The following is a 19,427-nucleotide window of genomic DNA, read 5'->3' as shown; positions in this document are numbered from 1 at the left end:
AGTGGTGTAATCAGAGAGGGAACTGAGACAAAAACCTTTCACATTTCAGTGACCAACACCGAGCAAGACTCTGAGGAAGAGCTTTGAGGCTAGTGGGGCAGAGCTGTGGCCAGAGAGAGGCTTCCTTGGCTGTGTTGTACCCGGCCTTTGCTGAAGGGATTGCTTTTCCCTCACACTAGATCCCCCTCCTCCAAGACTAATCTCCTGGCACTGCAAGAGAGGTGGGGGCTGCCCACAGATCGGGAGCTCTGGGATCCTCTGCACAGAGGGGCTATTCCAGGCAGTGTCCATGGCAGGCTGAGGACTGTCATGTTCTCTACACCCTCCCCATCTCCCACTACATGGGCCACATGTTTACATCTGCTCTTCCACCCCCTGTACTTCTAGAAGAGACCCAGGCATGTCTGAAGCTGATACCTGCCACAGGAGAGCTGTGAAATCATGTGTGTGCGTGGAGGTCTGTTGCCAGTCAGCCCATCAGTGACAGGAAGGGTTTGGTAGCCAGGATCTGAATAGCCCAATCTCACACAGAGTGAACCCAGTCACTTGGATTCTGTACTATCCAGAGGGGCCTGATCCAAGATGGCTGCTACTCTGTGTTCCTGTCTCCACCAGAGACTAAATCCAGAGTCATCCATCTCATCCAATGAACGCGTCAGCAGGGAATGGCCCAATATCCCTAAAGTACCGACAGCAGGAGACTCTGAGAGAATAACTCCTGCCAAGGGCTCTTTATACCAGTTGGAAATAGCAAAAATCCATGGCAGTGGAGGACAGTGAAGAGGAGTCTTGGCTATGTCTGTGTGTGATGGGGGTTGGGTGTGAGCAGATCCATCCGTGTGGAATTCTGTGTAAATCTATTATATGAATGGTATTGTGGGGCCGCACACACATGGAGCTGGTAGCAAAAGTTTGCATATGAGCACTTGTCTAGGCAGTTCCATCCTCCCCTCATCCCTGCAATGTGAGCCCCAAAGCTTTTTGCTCCTTAAAACTAATAGGGTGACATGGGGCAGGAAGAGGAGTCAGGACAGGTAGATGAGCTGGAACTCAATGATTTGCCTCCTGGCCTCCCTAGAGGTGGCTGCAGAGCACAATACACCATCTCCCTGCTCCCCTAGCCCAGCCATGGCAGAACAGGCACCAGCCCAGCAGTGATACATCGCTGTGTGCAGGATTTACACACCGTCAAAGTTAGACATTTTCTATGGAGTGCTCCAAGCCTGGCATAAAACCAGTGAGAAGAGAAACCATATCAGAAAGCACATTGGAGAGCAGGCCCAATGAGGCTTGGAGTATTGGCGATGTGTAGAGATAGTTTAATGTAGCACCTCTCACCCCAAGAGATCCCAAAGTGCCTCACAAAGGATATGTGCTGTAGACAATGTGCATGAAATGCAGCCAGCTCTGAGGGAGAGGAGTGAATATGGAAAGTGACACAGCCCATTAGTTGTGGGTGGGGAAAGAGGAATTTTCACTGAGGACACTGGGGCAAATTTCTGCTCTGATGAAATTGGTGTGGGATCTCTAATGGTCCTGCAGAGGGGACAGGAGCTCTGTTTTTAAGGTCTAATCTCTGTGATGGGTTTGGTCACAGAGACCCCCTTGGGACTGTCACCTGATGTGCTGAGAGTACCTCTGCCAGTTTGGCCTTCAGATCCCTGCCTTGTTGAGCCAGACACGCAAGCCTGCTGCAACACAGACTCAGGATCTGAGCCATGCCCCCAAAGCTGCAGACTTAGCTGAAAACAGCTCAAGAAGTGCTCCTGTCTCTAGCACCCAGACACCCAGCTCCCAGTGGGATCCAAACCCCAAATAAATCCATTTTACTCTGTATAAAGCTTATATAGGGTAAACTCATAAATTGTCCGCCCTCTATAACACTGATAGAGCGATATGCACGGCTGTTTGCTCCCCCACTTCCTCTGGGTTTTTTAATAAACAGAAATGATTTGATTAAGTATAAAAAGTAGATTTAATTGGTTTCAAGTAATAACAGACAGAACAAAGTAAGTTGCCAAGCAAAATAAAGCAAAACCACACAAGTCTAAGCCTAATACATTAAGAAACTGATTACAGATAAAATCTCACCATCAGAGATGTTCCAATAAGCTTCTTTCACAGACTAGACTTCTTCCTAGGCTGGGCCCAATCCTCTCCCTTGGTACAGTCCTTGGTAGTCCCAGCAGACATCTTGGGTGGAAAACTGGGGCTTTCTCATTACTGGCAGCCTCCTTTGTTCTGTTCCACCCTGTTTTATAGCTTTGGCACAAGGTGGGAATCTTTTGTCTTTCTGGGTCCCCACCCCTCCTTCTAAATGGAAAAGTACCAGATTAAGATGGATTCCAGTATCATGTTTTATAGTCACATGTCCTGTGAGACCTCATTCTTCATTACCCTGGGGCTGACCCACAGGTACACAGGAAGGCTTACAGGTAAATAAACCTATTCACAACCAATTGTCCTAGATAATGGGAGACATCAAGATTCTAAGACACCATTAATGGTCCACACTTTGCATAATTACAACAAAGGACCTCAGAGTTATACTTCATATAGCTTCAGATACTAGAATGATACATGTATACAAATAGGATGAACACACTCAGTAGATTATAAGCTTTGTAATGATATCTTATGAGACCTTTTGCATAAAGCATAATCCAGTTACATTATATTCACATTTATAAGCATATTTTCATAAAGCATATGGAGTGCAACGTCACAACGTGTGGGATTGACATTAACACTACATGACAAAGACTCAAACTAGGGACCACAAGGAAATCAATCTGCGGCGCAGGGAGTTGGGAATGCTCTGGGGACAGATGCCTTTCACACTGTCATAGTGCTGGATATGCCCAGCTTCACATACCTGCATTTCTGACCTGAAATGTCTCTCTCCAGCTTGGAGAAGAGTCTCTCTCTCCACAGCTGGCCTATGGCCTTTCAGCTCACTTCAGCTAAATCCCCAATAAAGCCAGTTGTTATTTTCCTAAATCACCCCAGATTCTCAATAACTTCTACTCACCATGGGTCAGAAATAGTGCCAGAGTTTTACTCAGGCTCTGCTCCTATTGCCAAACGCTACACACAGCCCCACATAGCTCACGGTTCTCTGACATCTACCTGCTCATGTTCTGATCTCGGTTACACTATAATTGTGGAGTAACTCAGCTGCCTTTCATTGACTTTGGTGGAGTTATTCACAGTGCCGCTGAGATCAGAATCTGGCATGGTTTCAATCTATCTTTCTGCAGACTCAGGACACTGCTGCAGGGGGTTCTGTTTAGAGATTTTCTTCCCACCCACAGGGGCTGTAAGTTGAAATAAAAGTGAAACTGTGCAGTGATGCATGTGACCACTCAAGAAGAGCTGGTACTGAGCGATATAGAATCACACCTTTGCACAACACTATGATCTCTTGTGGTAGGCCCCAGATGTGGCCACATTATCACAAACAGGAGGAGGCACAGTCCCTCCCAGACTCCCTGGGTGCAGTGCAGCCAGGACCAGGGGAAGGAGTGTAATTAACACTGTCTGCCCCTCAGGGTGTTAAAGTAGTTATCCAGGTGGGTTAGCCCTGTTTGTGTGGCTGCTTGGCCTTAAATCTGCAAAATCCCATCCAGCCCACTAGCGTGAGAGAAGCCAGCGGAGGCGGAATGGTCACATGCTGCACATGGGCTGAGTGTGTCCCTACGGGGATTGCTCATTTCCTGTTACCAGGAGAGCACCGTAATTATAAACTGGACACTCACCTAGCAAGGCTTGCACACAGGCAGTGCTATAGCACCCAGTCCCCACCAGAGGGTAGCACATTCCAACACCTGATTTCATGCTGCTTGCCCCCGTGTCCGCGGGTCACTGCTGCATTCAGAGATGGGAGAGGAGGAGGATGAATTGCTTTAGTGCCCAGAGGCCCCAGTCAGGACCAGAGCCCCCTTGTGCAGGGCAAGGTGCGAACACACGCTGAGCATTTCAAATCTAACTCAAACCCAGCCGTTTGGATTGCTGCATAATTTCCCATTATGGGGGTTTTACGGCTTCCTTTTCAGCATCTGGTCCTGGCCCCGGCTAAAGACAAGGCACCAGACTTGATGGACCATCAGCCTGGCCTGGCCTGGCCTGGCAGTGTAGTGCAGGGGCCAGGGGACGGGCGCAGGGCATGAGACCATGCTCTGCAGTCTCCGGTTATAGGTGTAATACTTTGTGCGCATAGACCAGTATTCACGTCAAGGCAGAGTCCATAGACAACAAGTTATCGCTCATGTTCTTTTATACATGTCTAACCCCTGAATCCTGCTCAGCTCCTGGCCGTACTAATCCCTTGTGGCACTTGGTGTGCACAATACCATACAGTGCATCCTGACCAGGTGTATCAACACTGTCTGGGGCATTGCAGCCTCCTGAGCAGGCTCATTGATACCGGTCACGGCTCCTGGGGGCTTCCACTCCAGCCGATCTCTTCAGGCCCCTCTGTTTGCATGGGAGGGTTTCGGGTCCAGTTCTGTTGCTGTGGTGAAAACCAATTCCTCACCTAAATTCTCCCAAGGGAGTGGCAGATTTGGATGGCCCTCTCCTGCTGTGGGGCTGCTTTAAATGCCCCAGCAAAGCTCATGTGGTCCGTAGCAGAGCCAAAGATGCACAGAAGGACTTTGCAGTGCTCTCGTTCATTCGACTCATTTGGTGCAGGACAGTCATGCTACCCCAGTGTGGAAGTAGAGCAAGAGCTGACAGGGATTTGAAGGGGATTTCAATGCAAACAGTCCCCTCTGTGAGCAAGAGTCAGGCTAGCTGTAACGCTAATAACGTGAGACTTGTAGAAGTGAAGATTGTGTGAGGTGAGTGGAAAAGAACTGTGAGAGAGGTTGTTTTGTCCTTGTGTTATGATAAAAATGGAATGCAGACTATAGCAGAAATCGTTGAGAGAAATAAAATAGAGGGAAGGAATATGTATAAACAATATGCAGCTGTTGCTCATTATTGTCTGTAAAAAAAGGTATAAATGTTCTCTCTAATTGTTTATCTTGAGAGAGACCTGTCTAGGTGGGGGAAACCCTGTGCCCTAGTGCACTCTCTGCCTCCATGTAATTGCTAGACAATAAAGTATCTGACTTGCTGCACCCAACCAGAGAGTGAGAACTCAGTTCTTCTCTGACACCAGCTTCTTGTGGCACGGGGACTCCTGGTGCTTTCTTTAGCACGTAAATTCTTGGAATATTTCTTTGAGTCTTGCTAACTTAGTCATGCCAGGAGCTTTCTATAACCTTGCAAAGGAAACTCTTGAAAGCAAAGAAGGGTTTGGTTTGTCAGCATCTCCCAGTGGGCAGTGCCAGCTCTGCCTCCCATCTCTATGGAGTTTTAGTAAAGTTATGGCACTTGGGTCTACACCAGATTACGGGGCTGGTAGAGTAAATTGGAAAACCCTTTGGGTAGATGCCTATTGCAAGCCCAGTTGACAGCATTGCTTGCCCACTAGCAGCCTCAATAACACTGTCTTTGCTTCCTGCAGACGTACAGACCCAGCCTGTCCTGACTCAGGAGCCCTCGGTGTCTATTGCATCCGGGGATTCAGTCACTCTGAAATGTGTCATGAGTGGGCCAAGTTCAAGGATTATTGTGTAGACTGGTACCAGCAAAAATCTGGCAGTGGCCCCAGTATCATTCTAGAGTTCTGAGCAAAAAGTGGTTTGAAGAGAGGAGAGGGGGTTCCGGAGAGATTCTGGGGCTCCAAAGATCACAGCCTCGACGAAGGGTATTTAAACATTTCACTGGTGCAGCCCTAGGACGAGGCTGATTATTATTGTTCAATCTGGGATGGTCTCCACAAGGTGCACAGTGTTATAGTCACATAGAGAACCGGCGTGGGAACCCTTTAAATGCTTCATAGCACATGCTGTGAAGGACAGTGCTCAGCCCCTCAGCCATGACCAGCAATGGCATCTCTCTGCGTCTCATCTTGTTTCACCATCCAGTATATTTTGCTCTCTCTTCTCTTTCTCTGAATCACTGTTACAGGCTTGGAAATCCCTCCATTCCCTTCCCCAATGACACCCTCCGCAGGTGTCCCAGCACTGCGATCTCCCACTGCCGTTCGTTTGAGGTCAAGGGTGGGATTTGATTCAATCATATCAGCAAATGGAGCTGAGCCTCCCTTCCAGCCACGACCCATTTCTACTCTTCACTGACTCCTGGCATTATTGCCCATTGCTCATTTCCACGTGCCCTTCACATGGGCAGGTCCTGTGCACACGTCCTCCACGCAACTGCACCAACGCATCCCAATCCTGACCTACCGCACATGCTGCTATTTCAGCCTTGGTGTCTCCTGAGGGAACTGCTGACTGTGCTGAACGGTGTGGCATGCGTCAACTAGATCACATCTCCTTGGCAGTAGTGACGAGTGACCCTCAAATGCTGGATGATTCAATTTTAAATATGGTGCTTATCCGAACCTCCAGACCTGTGAAAATCTCTCCTCCCTCTGTTCTTCCACATGAATGTCCATCAGAATCTTCTCCCATACTCCATGGGCTATTCATCCCCAGCTAAGCTTGTTTGGTCCCGCCCTCTATCAAACCTTCTTTCCCTCTACATCCAGACCCCTGGCTGGTTGGCATGCTGTCTGCTGAGGCTTCTGTTTAAAAGATTTGCAAGCCAAGTGATTTCTATCCAGTTCCTTACCCTGCAAGTGCGGAGAGTGCGTCACTGATAATTGAGCTGTGGCCTTTAAATCATTACATGAAGCTACAGGTCAATCCTCTGAATTACCATAGTGAGCATTCCAGTATTGATGGACCTGTCCAATAAGGTCTGAGGGGGATAGACCTAATTTGCCTAATAATCTCCCATGTCACTCTAAAACCTGTTGGAGATGGGAGACTTTGGCCTTTGACTGCTGCGGAATGTCCCTGTGGTGTCTTTCTCTGGGCCTCTCCTGGTGGTGTCTGTAACACGTAGGATGCAGGATTTCCCCTCTGGGCATGATGTGCCTGGGGATGTGTCTTATCATGTGTGAAGTTGGCAGCGCCTTTTCTCCTCCTGTTCCATTTCCCGCAGACACTCTCCATGTCACTGTCTCCAGCACATCCAGAAGGACTCAGTGAAGGCCTGGGTGTGCCCCTAGGTATATTTCTGTGCTGCTATTATTACAGCAGCAGCCATAGCAGAGAGACCAGGTTCCTAGACCGATCCTCTAGTTCCACATACACTTGCAGCAGGGCTGCTCCAGTGCCGGCGTCCAGGTAGAAGGCAGGACGGGTTGCTCCTGTCTTCCACATCAGAGCAACAGTAGCTCTTGTCACAGTGATTTAGTCTCAGGAACAGCCCCAGGGTCCATCTGTGGTTAGTGTCTGTGACTAGACAGCAGCCTGGAGAAAGGGTCCTGCACTTTGACACCTAGCGCAGGGCCCAGCTCTGGATGGATCTCCAGTTCTCTGAAAGAAAGCGGCTTGCTCTGCCCAGAAAGGAGCCCGGTCTTAGATTCTCCTCCAGTAGCACTTTCCATCTGAGCATTTCTTAAATAAGGATGAGTTCAGCCTCCCAGCTCTTGTGGGGGAGATGGGTGTTTATTATCCTTGCTTTATAAATGGGGAAACGGAGACCCAGAGAGAGGACATGAGCTACCTAGGGGCACTCAGGAGGCCAGACCTGGAATAGAAACAGGCTCCATGTCTCATACTCATGGCACCTGCAAGGGGGAGAGGGAAAGACAAGAGGAGAAGGCTGGATTCCACAGCAAATGCCATAACTCAAAATACAGCCGGGGTGTCAGCCCTGAATCCATTCTTCCCTGTGGTGGTGGCTGAAGCTTTGTCCTCATAGTTTTGGCCTTGTGGCTGAATAGTACAGAGAGCAGCAGAGAGTCACCTGATCAGCTGATGGAGTCTCTGAGTCCCAGGGCTCATTTGCATAGACCACCTGGCTTGCCTGGCACCCCAGGGCTCTAAAGTTGCTGCACGTTTGCACAAAGCCAGGGGCCCAGCTGCACAGCAGCTGCCGATTCCTTTTCCTCTGGCTTCCTCCAAGGCCTTCACCATGGTGCTGCGCCTCCTGGCTCTCCTCCTCCTCCCAGGGGTTTTGGTGCCAGGTACGTTCTCGTGGGAGGCAGAGGTGATCAGGGAGTTCTGCAGAGGGAGGAACCGAAGGGCAAGGATCCTGTGCTGAGCTATCGCTGCGCTGCAGACAGGGACGGGCGGAGCAGGCAGGAATTGTCAGACGGGCTGCTGGAGGTGTGGCCCGCGAGAGGTTAACTTGTGGCTGGTGCAGAGGCAATGCCAGAGAGCATAATGTCACAGTTCAGCCACTGGGGGTGGGATCGGCACATTCCATCAGTAATTGCGCCCTTGTTTCATTCAGTTTCCAGGGCGCAACCGGTGCTGACTCAGCCAGCCTCCATTTTAGTGTTACCGGGACAAACGGTGAAACTCTCTTGTGCCCTGAATCCTGGTTACAACATCCGGGAGTTCGGGGTCGCCTGGTACCAGCAGAGACCTGGCAGCCCTCCGAGGTACCTGCTGTATTACAACTCGGAGGTGGACAAGGACAAGCCTTCCGAAATTCCGGACCGCTTCTCTGCGTCCAAAGACCTCGCCAGCAACGCCTGCGTTCTGACCATCGCCGGGGTCCAGGCTGAGGACCACGCTGACTATTACTGCTCGGTCTCATATCCCATCTACTATCTCTAGAAATGTGGAACCGAAACCTGTGCTGGGCCCCGGGGGACTCTGATGAGCCCCAGGTTGCAGAGCCCCGTGCTGAGGGAACCGCAGCCCTATAAGGAACGGAAAAAAGAAACGACGCTTGTTCTCCACTCTTGAATTAGCCTAGAGGTGAGCGCCCCCCCCCCCAGTCAGTTATACTCAGAGAGCTGTGACTGATGGTGGCTTCCTATTTGACGGATGTCACCTGGTGGAGCACAGAATGCTAGGAGACACGCAGGGCCAAATCCTGCCAGGTGCTGGGCACCTGCAGCTCTCACTGCACAGAGACCCTACCTAACTGAGTTGGCCTTTCTTGCCCACAGGCTGCTGTCTATGTGCTCAGATCCCCATCAGCTGCATGTGGGGCAGCCAATACAGCTTGACACAAAAGCCGGATTTCTAAAGCACTAGTTCTGATGTTCAGGAGTATGTTATTTGCCTTTCCTACATACAGCAGGCCTGGTTCTCACTTTCTCTGCTTCTGGGCTTGGGGCAGGAACAAAGGATGCTGCTGGTGGTGGAGAGAGACAGTCCCTTTAAGCTACCTGTGCACTTCCTGTATTCAGGGCCCATTCAGGGCCCTGCCCAGTGCCTGGTGTAAGTTAGAGCAGTCTCGGGTAGGGTGACCAGATAGCAAGTATGAAAAATTGGGACAGAGTGTGGGGGGTAATAGGCACCTATATAAGGAAAAGCCCCAAATATTGGGACTGTCCCTATAAAATCGGGACATCTGGTCACCCTAGTCTCAGGGTTTCTCTGATGTACACTCAGCATTAGTGTTTGTCAGCTGCTGATGCCTTCTTTCTTAGCCCTGAGGTTCTGAGGAAGCGTTTTTGTTTAAATGGGAAGACAAATAGATTCCTGGTCTCTCATCCCTGCTCCCTTCAAGGCCATTAGCCCATAGGGGCTGAGAGAGAGAATTTGGTGGGAGCTTTTCCCTAAGATGGTGGCAGCACATCACCATGAAACCGTGGCCACCAGCCAGCAGCATGCACATGGTGTTGGGGGCGGGAAGAGGGGTGTAGAACCACCAGTCCTTAGCTCAGACTCACAGGACCCAGAGTAAAGAATGAAGAGCTCGGTGAGTTGAGTTCAGCCATCGCCAACACAGCAGCTGAGAAATTCAGACAGATTGTTAGCGTGGCTGGGCAGGGGGAGCGTGTGCCATGCATGCTCTGGTGCTGGGTAAATAATAAACATTAATGATAACATTCCATCACAGTCGGCCTGGCCCTGCAGCCCTCAGCGGAGTTGTCTGCCAATCTTTGGGAACAGCCGCTCTCTCTGGTGTGTACCAGGGGGAATGGGTGATTAGCGAACTCTGAGCACCACCACAATTGCTGAGCATGGGGCATTCCAGTCAATGTATTCCCAAGTCCAAACCAGAGAAAAACAGCCCCCTGAAAGACTCCTTTTATTGGACCAACGAAACCCAGAATTAACGGTCATGGGGCTGCTCAGGAGACGAGAGTTTTGCCTGTGTTTAAGTGAGTGCAGGTTTGGGGCCAAAATGAGCCTGTTTAACAATCCCAGGGGCTGATTTTCAGATCTCTGCCTGTGCTTTTGGGTCCTTACTTTGCTGTAATACATTCTTCGCTCTAGCATTGTACACTGGAGGGTTTTGGTGTATGGGACACCCACAGAGGGTGACTCAGCTGTCAGTGTTATCTAGCTAACTGCGTCCTGCCCTTAGGGCATGTCCAGCAATGTTTGATGATGTGACACTTCTCCCTTGCGTGTCACTTGCTATGCAGAACACCCAGTGTGATGGGGGCTGGATCCTGGTTGAGGCTTTTATGAGATTTTGCAATACAAACAATAAATGCTAATAATTAGCTGTATGACCTGTATCCTGTGCAGTGTGGTGTTCTTTGGGACGCTTGGAACATACTCTCTTTAACCTCTCCCAATTGTTATTTTTTCTAAACTGCAGCTGGATGCTTCACTGCCATCGGTCCAGACACATCTCAGAGTTAGTGCTCTTTTACTGACGATGCTGGTTTTAATATAAGACTGTCTGGTTACTGTGACGCTTCCCAGGGGCACCCGGGATTGTGAGGCATCTCACCACTACCTGTCCTTAGTGTGAAATGGTCTTGTTTGTGCCGGCTGTAGCTCAGCTGCCTGAAACCAACAACCTCTAGCAACACAGCACTCTCTCCCAGGCCCGGACAGGCCTTGCTGGCTCTGTGCAGGCATTGATAGGCGCATACCAACCCCCAGATCCGTGGAGCGCTCCCGGCAGTGTCCAGCCCCTGTCACTGGACACTCCCAGACTTTACCAGGCTTGCTGTCCCCAAGGGGCCAGTGGACACACTAGCTTCTTTGAGTCAGCAGAGGATCAACTCCGTTATAACCTTGCAGCACTGAGATTGCTGCATAGTGACAGCTATAGCACATCTGTTATCAAAGGCTAAGATTTATGGGTTAGTGGGTAAGGATACTAATGCAAACAGAAATGGTTATAGACAAAACAAAAGGTGTAATAAGGTTTCTAGAATCTTAATTTAACTCTTTCCAGGCTAAACCCTTGCCTGAAGTAGTGTCTCAACTGAACATAAGAGCCCAGTGTGATGCTGTGGCCAAAACAGCTAATACAACCTGTGATGCAAAAACAGGGAAATCTTGCATTGGAGTAGAGCGGTTATTTCACCTCTGTATCTGGCACTGCTGGAATCCTGTGTCCAGCTCTGGTGCCTACAATTCAAGAAGGCTGTTCATAAATTGAAAAGGGTTCAGCAATGAGAATGATTAACGGATTAGAAAACCTGCCTCACAGTGACAGACTCATGCAGCTCAGTAGATTCAGCTTACCAAAATGAGCCAGTTAAGGGGTGACAACTACAGTCTATAAGTATATACACAGGGAACAAATATATAATAATGGGCTAGCAAAAGAAAAAGAGGATCCATTGACTGGAAGCTGAAGCTTGACAAATTCAGACTGGAAAAAGGGTGTAAATTTTTAAGGTGAGAGTAATTAACCACTGGAACAATTTACCCAGCTTCGTGGTGGAGTCTCCATCAGGGATGTTTTACTAAAAGCTCTGCTCTACGAATTACTGTGGGGAAGTTCTGTGGCCTGAGATCTACAGGAGATCAGACTAATGGTCACAATGGTCCCTTCTGGCCTTGGAATCTATGAACCTTCTCTACAACGTGCCTTCTGTTGTCTACCCTGTCATTGTCATTCACTTCCACTTAGATTCAGAAGGGCCAGAAGGGACCATCAGATCATCTAGCCTGACTTCCTGTACAACACAGGCCACTATCACCACCCAGCACTCACACACACAACCCAACGACCAAAATAGACCAAAGTATTCCAGCCCTCGGTATGTGCTGCAGACAGAGAACAGGAGGGACAGAAGTGCACCAGTAGTTGTGAAATGGTTAAGTGAGCTGTACCCAGATACTTATCCTGCTGAGTGCCCCACACACTCAGGGGGAGGCTTGACCTGTTCCCAGGGACACATCCAGAGCAAAAGGCCATCAGGATCGTTGCATATGTTCATTAAGGGGGTGGAACTCCTTACTCTGGCCACTTCTGGAGCCAGGAAACCGGAGTGGCTGGAGCCTTGGTCTGACCCGGGGTGGCAGGTCTGAGAACTGAGGCATCTGGATCATGAAAAGAGAACAATGTCTGACCTCCACCCCTGAGTCTCATTTGCATACTGGGCTGCCCCATTTTGACCCTGGAGGGCTCATTTGCATATGCAGCTGCCCATAAGGGCTCTAAAGGCTGCTACAAGGTTTCATGAACACAGGGAACAGGCTGCAAACCAGCAGAAACTCAGCTCCTGTGACCTCTCCCCATCTCCCTGCACCATGGCCCAGCCCACTCTGCCTCTCTGTCTCCTGGGGCTTCTCCTGACAGGGTAAGGTCTACAGAAGATTGACGTCTGACCACACCTGGAAACCGAGGTCAGCCGAAAACATGGCAGTAATAGCGGTGCTCACCCCCCTGCTCTTTGCTTTCTGCAGGTTGCTATGCTCAGGTGACTCAGCCGCCCTCCGAGTTCGTGTCTCCCGGGGGGAATGTCCAGCTCCCCTGCACGCTAGAGGGCACTTACACCATCAGTGGTAACCATGTTGTTTGGATACAGCAGAGACCGGGCAGCCTCCCCAGATACCTGCTGTATTTTTTCACTGAATCTAGGAAAGGCCTGGGCTCGGGAGTCCTCAGCCGGTTCTCTGGGTCTCGCTCTGGCTCCGACAAGATTGGCTATTTAACCATCACTGGGGCCCAGGCAGAGGATGATGCCGTCTATTACTGTGTTACATGCACTGGGAGTGCTTGCACAGAGCTGCCATCCTATGGGGAAGTGAGACAAAACCTTCTTACTCTACTGCAGCCCTGCGACAAGGTTGCTCCTGCTCTGAGCACCAGCCTGCTTCTTACACAGGGGGTGTTGGCTCCTGCTCCCCTCACAGCTCCTCATGCACTGAAATACCCTGTGAATTCAGGCCTGGTCACTGCTCACGGGTCTATTGGTTTCCTCTGCGAAACGTGTGAGGGAGCCCCACAGGGCACGGAGACATCACTGCCAAGTGGATGGCAGCAGAGTACAGCTACTGCAGGTCAATGGCCTTGACAGGGCTGGGGTGGATTGGAAGGGAGGCTCAGGGAAGCCCCTATAACATATGGCCTAAAATGTCCCCTGGTGCAGGGCACCTAGGCAACAAGGAGAGTCAGCCCCTACCAGCCCCTTCCTGCTCCCTTCGTCCCATCACCCCTCCCAGCTCTGCGTCAGCCTCCCTCCAGACGGGTGCCCTGGTTCCAGCGTTGTTGCATGGGGGGCACATTTAGCTCCCAGACACACCCAGAATCCTTTGCACTGACTGCAGCATGGCCAAGGCAGTTCTAAGGCCTGAGAGGGGCAGCCGGGAACAGAATTTACCTGCTGCTCTTGCCTGAGCAGAAACCGCCTCTCTCCTTTGGTGGGAGATGCAGGTGGGCAGAGACTCCACAGGTGGTGAAGAGCCAAAAACACGACTGCTAAGGCTGGGATAAACTGAAGAAAACTGAGAATCCTGTAATACTAATATAGCACTTATCATCCATACATCTGTGACATGCTCAGGGTAATGTCCAGACTACCCAGCAGCTGTTTCACTTCTGCCCTCAACCTGGGGTGCCCTGTACAATGCCTGGCTACTGTAGCCTCCAGCCTAGATTGCTCACAAACAGCCTCCGGCATGTAGGTCACTCCCAGTGTGTCTCTGTGTGCGCTGCAGCCAGCCAGCCAGCCACACCTAGGCTCTTACCAGCCTGAATTATACTGCAGGGTGACCCCAACACACTCCCAGTCCCTGATTTCCCCCTAGGAATGTATGTCCTGCACTGCTCAGCCCTCTCCTGGGCATCACAAGCTTCCATAAAGTCCGTCATTATATTTGATGATATGCACACATGTTATTATCTTCCATGGAGTTTCCCAAGCACTTCAATTCAAACACACTAGAGTAGATACAACAATAAAACAAGTTTATTAACTACAAAGAGAGAGATTTGAAGGGAGTCTAAGTAATGAGGCATAAAAATGAGAAATGGTTGCATGGAAAATAAAGATGAAACACAGTTAGTATCTAACTCAATAACTATGTTAAATGCAAAACAAAGTTTTCTCATCTCTGGCTCTCAACAGACTCTTAGTGGCCTCACTTCCCAGGCCAGGAACCTTCCCCAGTTGAATCACTGCTCCCGTTGTTCCTTCTGGGGCAGTGAATTGATGGGCAGAGAGAGAGGAGGACAGGGTGTTTTGGGTGTCTCCCCTTTCTTTGTATAGTCCTCTTCTCTCTTTGAGAAGCACCCTCAGCCTGGAGCATGGCAACAGGCAGATTGTGTGGACAGGAACTCCACGCTCTTTCTTTGCTAAGATGTAGATTTTTCACCCATTTTCTTTTTCCTGCCAATGAATAGCCAGTGAACAGGTAATGGCCCGTTGGTCTTGTTTACACTTGGCTTGAGGTGTGAGCTTGCCCTTTATCTCTGAGGAATTGGTTTGGTCACTCCCCAGACTTGGAACATGTGTTAATAACACCATACAGTGGAACTTTCTAACTTTACATACAATGTTGCCACACACATTTTACCAGGACAATAATGACCAGCAGATTATGAGGTTTTAAGAGATACCTCCCAAGACACACTTTGTACAAAGATTATTCCATTAGTGGACACAGGGGTATATTCTGTCACAACATGTTATAATGCTTTACAGAGGAGAATCTTCACTTCCATGTCTTTGTGTGTGTCTGTGTCTGTGTGCACGACAATAGGCTTTGTAGGTCCCAAACTAACCCTTACCTTCATGCAGGTTTGAAGCTATTTAAAGAGTGTGTGCAAGTGTTAGAATTAGTAGCAGGGGTCCAGAAGTGCCCAAGTGTTTTTGCTGACACACCAGTGAGGGGTTTATAGAGAATTTATCTCTCTACAGTGCAGCTCTCATTGCATGAGAAACTCTCTCTTCATGTTTGTCCCCTTTGTTGCCCTGTCCCTGCTCCTTCTCCAGCCACACTGGGGTGTGTGTTTGGGTGGAGGCTTGTAGAAGGCATGTCTCTGGTTCCTTTTGGATGTTCCCATGGTGCAATGATGCCATGTGACAATTCTTACCTGTAAGCACACATGAACTCTGGCCACTGAGAGACTCAGTCCGAGTCGTTCCAGTTCTCTTTACTCCTCCTCTCTTTTCATTCCCGGTTTTCTATACGCTGTGATTCTAGACAAGGCGGTCGTGCTGCTGTAATACAAACGGTACAACAACTGTGCAGCATTTCAGTTACCATCTGTACTGCCGTTATCCCTTCTCTGCATTTGAATGTTCAAGTGGGACGTTTCTGACCTTTATGTAACTGGGGCAGGTGCAACAGGGAGACTCTGTGACCCAGGGGAAAGATGTGGGATCAAGTCTTCACACGGGGCCAGACGGCTGATTTGCGTTGCAAGATGTAATGGGAATAACCAAAGATCAGTGTATCCAATAGCCTTACAGAGCCCCACCCCTGGGGGTTCATTTGCATACTAGCCAGTCTCAGTCCTGCCCCTCATGGTTTTAAAGGTACCTGGAGGGTTGCCCAGAGCCAGGGCTCAAGCAGCAAAGAGGCATAAGCAGAGCTGCCAAATCGGGCTCCTTCCTGTCCACCTCCATTTCTTCCCTGCACCATGGCCCAGTCCACCCTGACTCTCTGTGTCCTGGGGCTTTTCCTGGCAGGTGAGTGGTCAGGGGTTTGTAATACCCAACACAGCCCCACCTGGCTGATGACACTCCAGGTGGGACTCTGCCTTTCAATGGGCTTCGAAGTCACATAGCTGCTTCTGAAAATGTCCTTTTGTGTTCAAGCTGAGGGTCCTCAAGCCCTTTACAAACACAGGGACTATTATCCCCAGTGTACCAAGGGGAAACGGAGGTGCAGAAGTGACTTCTCCAAGATCCCAAAGGAGCCTTTGGAAGGACAGGGAGCAGGACCTAAAAGTCCTGACCGCCTGACACCTGTTCTAGCCACTGAGCTTCGCTAACTTCTGGTTTGGTCACAGCTCACTTGGGTCTTTGTTTCTGACAGTTGCCAGTGCGCAGCCAACCCTGCCTCAGCCTGCCTCAGAGTCAGTGGCCCCAGGAGGCACCATCAAATTCTCCTGCACCATGAGTAGCGGAACGAACATCAGTGGCTACTACATTTACTGGTTTCAGCAAACAGCTGGGAACCCTCCGAGATATCTGCTGTATTACAAAGATGAATCTAGCAAGCACCAGGGCTCTGGGGTCCCTGCTCGGTTCTCTGCTTCCAGACACCTCCAGCAACATTTGTTATTTAGCCATCACGGGGATCCAAGCGGAGGATGATGCTGATTATTATTGTGGTACATGGCACAACAATGCTTTACACAGTGATATGTTGAGACAGGGAACTGAGACAAAAACCTTCTGTACCCTGGGGCCTCTAGAGAACAAACCACAGAAACCCCAAGAGATGCCATCACAGAAAACAGAAATACACACTAAAGATGCAGATAGAGAGGGAACCCTTGTGGAAGTTCCTTGTAGAACTGGTATCCTCTGCTCCCATTCCACCATGTGCAAGCTAACACGATGTGCTGTTGTAAATTAGCATGATCTGTGTTTCATGGTAAAATCCTGTGGAGTGAAGTCCTGGCAGATAGTAATGTGTTACATGGTTTCCCTTACAGTGCCAGTATTTGTGAACTGTGACTAAAATAATTACAAACAAAGAAGCTGTGAGCAGAATCACTGATGCAGACAAACAGATGAGCATTTAGAGAGACTAGCAGGGGACGCAGACAAGGCTCCTTACACATCAGAGGACTGATGCACCAGTCAGTCGTCTGTGCACAACTCTCATGAAAGACACTGGGACTGCAGCACTGCAAGCATGCAAGTGACACGGGACCTGTAGTGAGCCATTGACAGTATAGAGAGAGAGAGAAACAGATAATGACCACCAGGGGGCAGCATAGGAGAAGGCCCAATAACGTTACCGACAATCTTGTCCAATGTGAGGCACAAGGGAAGAAGTCTCTAGAGTTATGAAACCATGATTTGTTTTGTAGTGTGATTTGTTCTTAATGAACTTTTTTCAATAGTGCCAAGGAAATCCTTGAGCGGAAGTTTGAGGCGATTTATTTAGAGCAATGGGATAAGGGTGTTTTTATGTATACAAAATAAAAACTTTGTGTAATGTGCAAGTTGCACTCATTAATTTCCATGGGAACAGCTGTTCGTTAGGCAGCACTAGCAGTGTTTTAGTAAGTTTCCCAGCATGGGGCCCAGTTTAGAGGCTGCCTTGGTGCTGTTCCTGCCCATTTGGATCTTTTCTCTTGAAACATGTACAGAACTGTGAGCCTATGGCCAGATGCGTCAGTGGAAAGAGCTGTCTGCTTCCTCTCTGAGTGGAGAGGGAAAAGGATGGCTACGGAGAGCCACATTTCTATACGTGACATACCCACAATTCCCCCAGTCACTGAACTGATGGAAACAGAACTGGAACTAGAACCGTTAAAATGCGCATGACACATGTAGTTCACACACTAATATGCACTTAATGAATTAAGCCTCATTTTGGCAAAGTATTTAAGCACTTGTTTAATTTTAAGCACAGAGTTAAAGTTGTGTGTGTAAGTGCTGTAGTGAAAGGGGGCCCTACCCGTCAGTTCGTGTGCTGCACATATACACAGTGCATAAGGTACCGGCACGGCTGATCAGGGATTAAAGAGTTGTTCTGAACCTTGCCTCCTGGCATTTTCTTTCAGTAAATTTTTGGCCACAAACCAACGTGTCACCTGATTAACTCATCACACCAGGGCCCTGCATGGTGATTTTGTTACTGCAAGGGCGCTGATGTATCCTTTACTGATGTAGAACATCAGCATTAAGTGCTGCGACCCCTTTCACAACACCAAGAGCTGTGGCATTACCCAAAGGGGACCCTGGTGATGGGTGTGAGTGGTTCAGGTCTGCAGTCAGGATCCCGGGGCTCAGCAGCACCCTGGGCTGCACTGGCGGTGCTAGTTGTGCTTCAGGGTATGGAGTGGGATTGTGGAATAATAGCGCCACCCCTCAAGGCTCATTTGCATATTGGGTGGCCCCACCTCTGTCCGCAGGGCTCTAAAAGCTGCTGTAGAATTGCACAAAGTCAGGGGTTGGACTGGGGTGCAAAGCCACAGAAACCCAAGTACAACATCGGAATTCGCCGTTCCATTGTCCATCGCCTCCTGGCACCATGGCCCTGGCTTCTCTAACTCTCTGTCTCCTGGGGCTTTCCCTGGCAGGTAATTCACCAGGCACATAAAGTACAGTCTGAATTCAGCTTTGGTCACTGCTAACTTGTCTCTTGGTTTCTGACAGTGCCCTACACAAAGGCTGTATTGACCCAGGCGGCCTCGGCGTCAGTGTCTCGAGGAAACGCTGCTAAACTGTCCTGCACTTTGAGCGCTGGCACCAGCATCAGTAGCACCCATGTGAGCTGGCTGCAGCAGAAAGCAGGGAACCCACCCAGATACCTGCTCTATTGTAAAGATGAATCCAGTGAAGGGCTCGCCTTGGCGGCCTCCAACCGGTTCTCCGCTACCAAAGAGGCCTCCACTAACACCTGTTATTTAGCCATCTCTGCAGTCGAAGCCGAGGATGAGGCCAGTTATTACTGTCTAATATCGAGTGGTGGCGAGTAACACTGCACAACAGCTTCACAGGGAACTGAGACCAAAACCCCCAAGGCATCACACACACAACTGCCCGCACACTTCCCTCATGCCTCCAGGGCACTTGCTTTCTAACATCTCAGAGCTTATCTGCTTGAAGGAAAATGGTGGAATCTCCATTGATGGAGAAAATTCTGCTGCTTAGGGGAATCTGGTTTCCCAGGGCAGACATGGGGGAGCTCGCTGGCAGAAGGGCCATGTGTTTCCCAATACAGCTCACTGTGTATAAGGTCAGGCTATCTGAGAACAGTGCTGTGCTGTATCCACAGCAGTCAGTGGTCTCTTCACTGGCCAATGTAACGAGGCTGGGCATGGAAATCCTTTTGAAAACGCGCTCAGGAATGAGGCTTTGGGCGGTGAACTCTGTGCTGACTGCTGGCCCTTTGGGAGCTGCTTGCCCCTGAGGAGTTTTGCTGTCTGCTTTCATTACAAGGAAGCACTGAGGCAGGATCCCTCTTTGTGAGCCCTGGGGGTGGGGGAGCCAGACACAGCAGTGATTCGCTGAGTGC

The 19,427-nt window shown here is 49.7% G+C and overlaps 1 protein-coding gene, 1 pseudogene and 1 gene segment (V, D, J or C); all 3 read left to right on the top strand.

The window, feature by feature from the left end:
* The first annotated feature begins 7,985 nt into the window (after nucleotides 1-7,985).
* On the top strand, nucleotides 7,986-8,834 carry LOC115660724 (pre-B lymphocyte protein 3-like). Its single transcript, XM_030582353.1, has 2 exons — nucleotides 7,986-8,089; nucleotides 8,359-8,834. The coding sequence occupies exons 1-2, from the start codon at nucleotides 8,038-8,040 to the stop codon at nucleotides 8,685-8,687; spliced, it is 381 nt and encodes a 126-aa protein (XP_030438213.1). The 5' UTR covers nucleotides 7,986-8,037; the 3' UTR covers nucleotides 8,688-8,834.
* A 7,018-nt stretch (nucleotides 8,835-15,852) lies between these two features.
* Nucleotides 15,853-16,811, top strand: LOC115661078 (annotated as a pseudogene).
* Nucleotides 16,812-18,371: 1,560 nt separating this feature from the next.
* Nucleotides 18,372-18,888, top strand: LOC115661076. The segment is given in 2 exon segments: nucleotides 18,372-18,489; nucleotides 18,566-18,888. Coding segments are annotated over 2 exon segments (372 nt in total).
* Nucleotides 18,889-19,427: the final 539 nt, after the last annotated feature.

The sequence above is a fragment of the Gopherus evgoodei genome, chromosome 13 (assembly GCF_007399415.2).
Source record: "Gopherus evgoodei ecotype Sinaloan lineage chromosome 13, rGopEvg1_v1.p, whole genome shotgun sequence".
NCBI classification, from domain to species: domain Eukaryota; kingdom Metazoa; phylum Chordata; order Testudines; family Testudinidae; genus Gopherus; species Gopherus evgoodei.
The sequence above is the reverse complement of the archived record's forward strand: the minus strand, read 5'-3'. Positions and strand labels throughout refer to the sequence as shown.

What these genes read in the sequence shown, in the direction of transcription:
- LOC115660724 (XM_030582353.1), top strand. Translation starts at nt 8,038, where the DNA reads ATGGTGCTGCGCCTCCTGGCTCTCCTCCTCCTCCCAGGGGTTTTGGTG. An exon ending in CCCAGGGGTTTTGGTGCCAG is followed by an intron (nt 8,090 to 8,358) that starts GTACGTTCTCGT and finishes TGTTTCATTCAG; the next exon opens with TTTCCAGGGCGCAACCGGTG.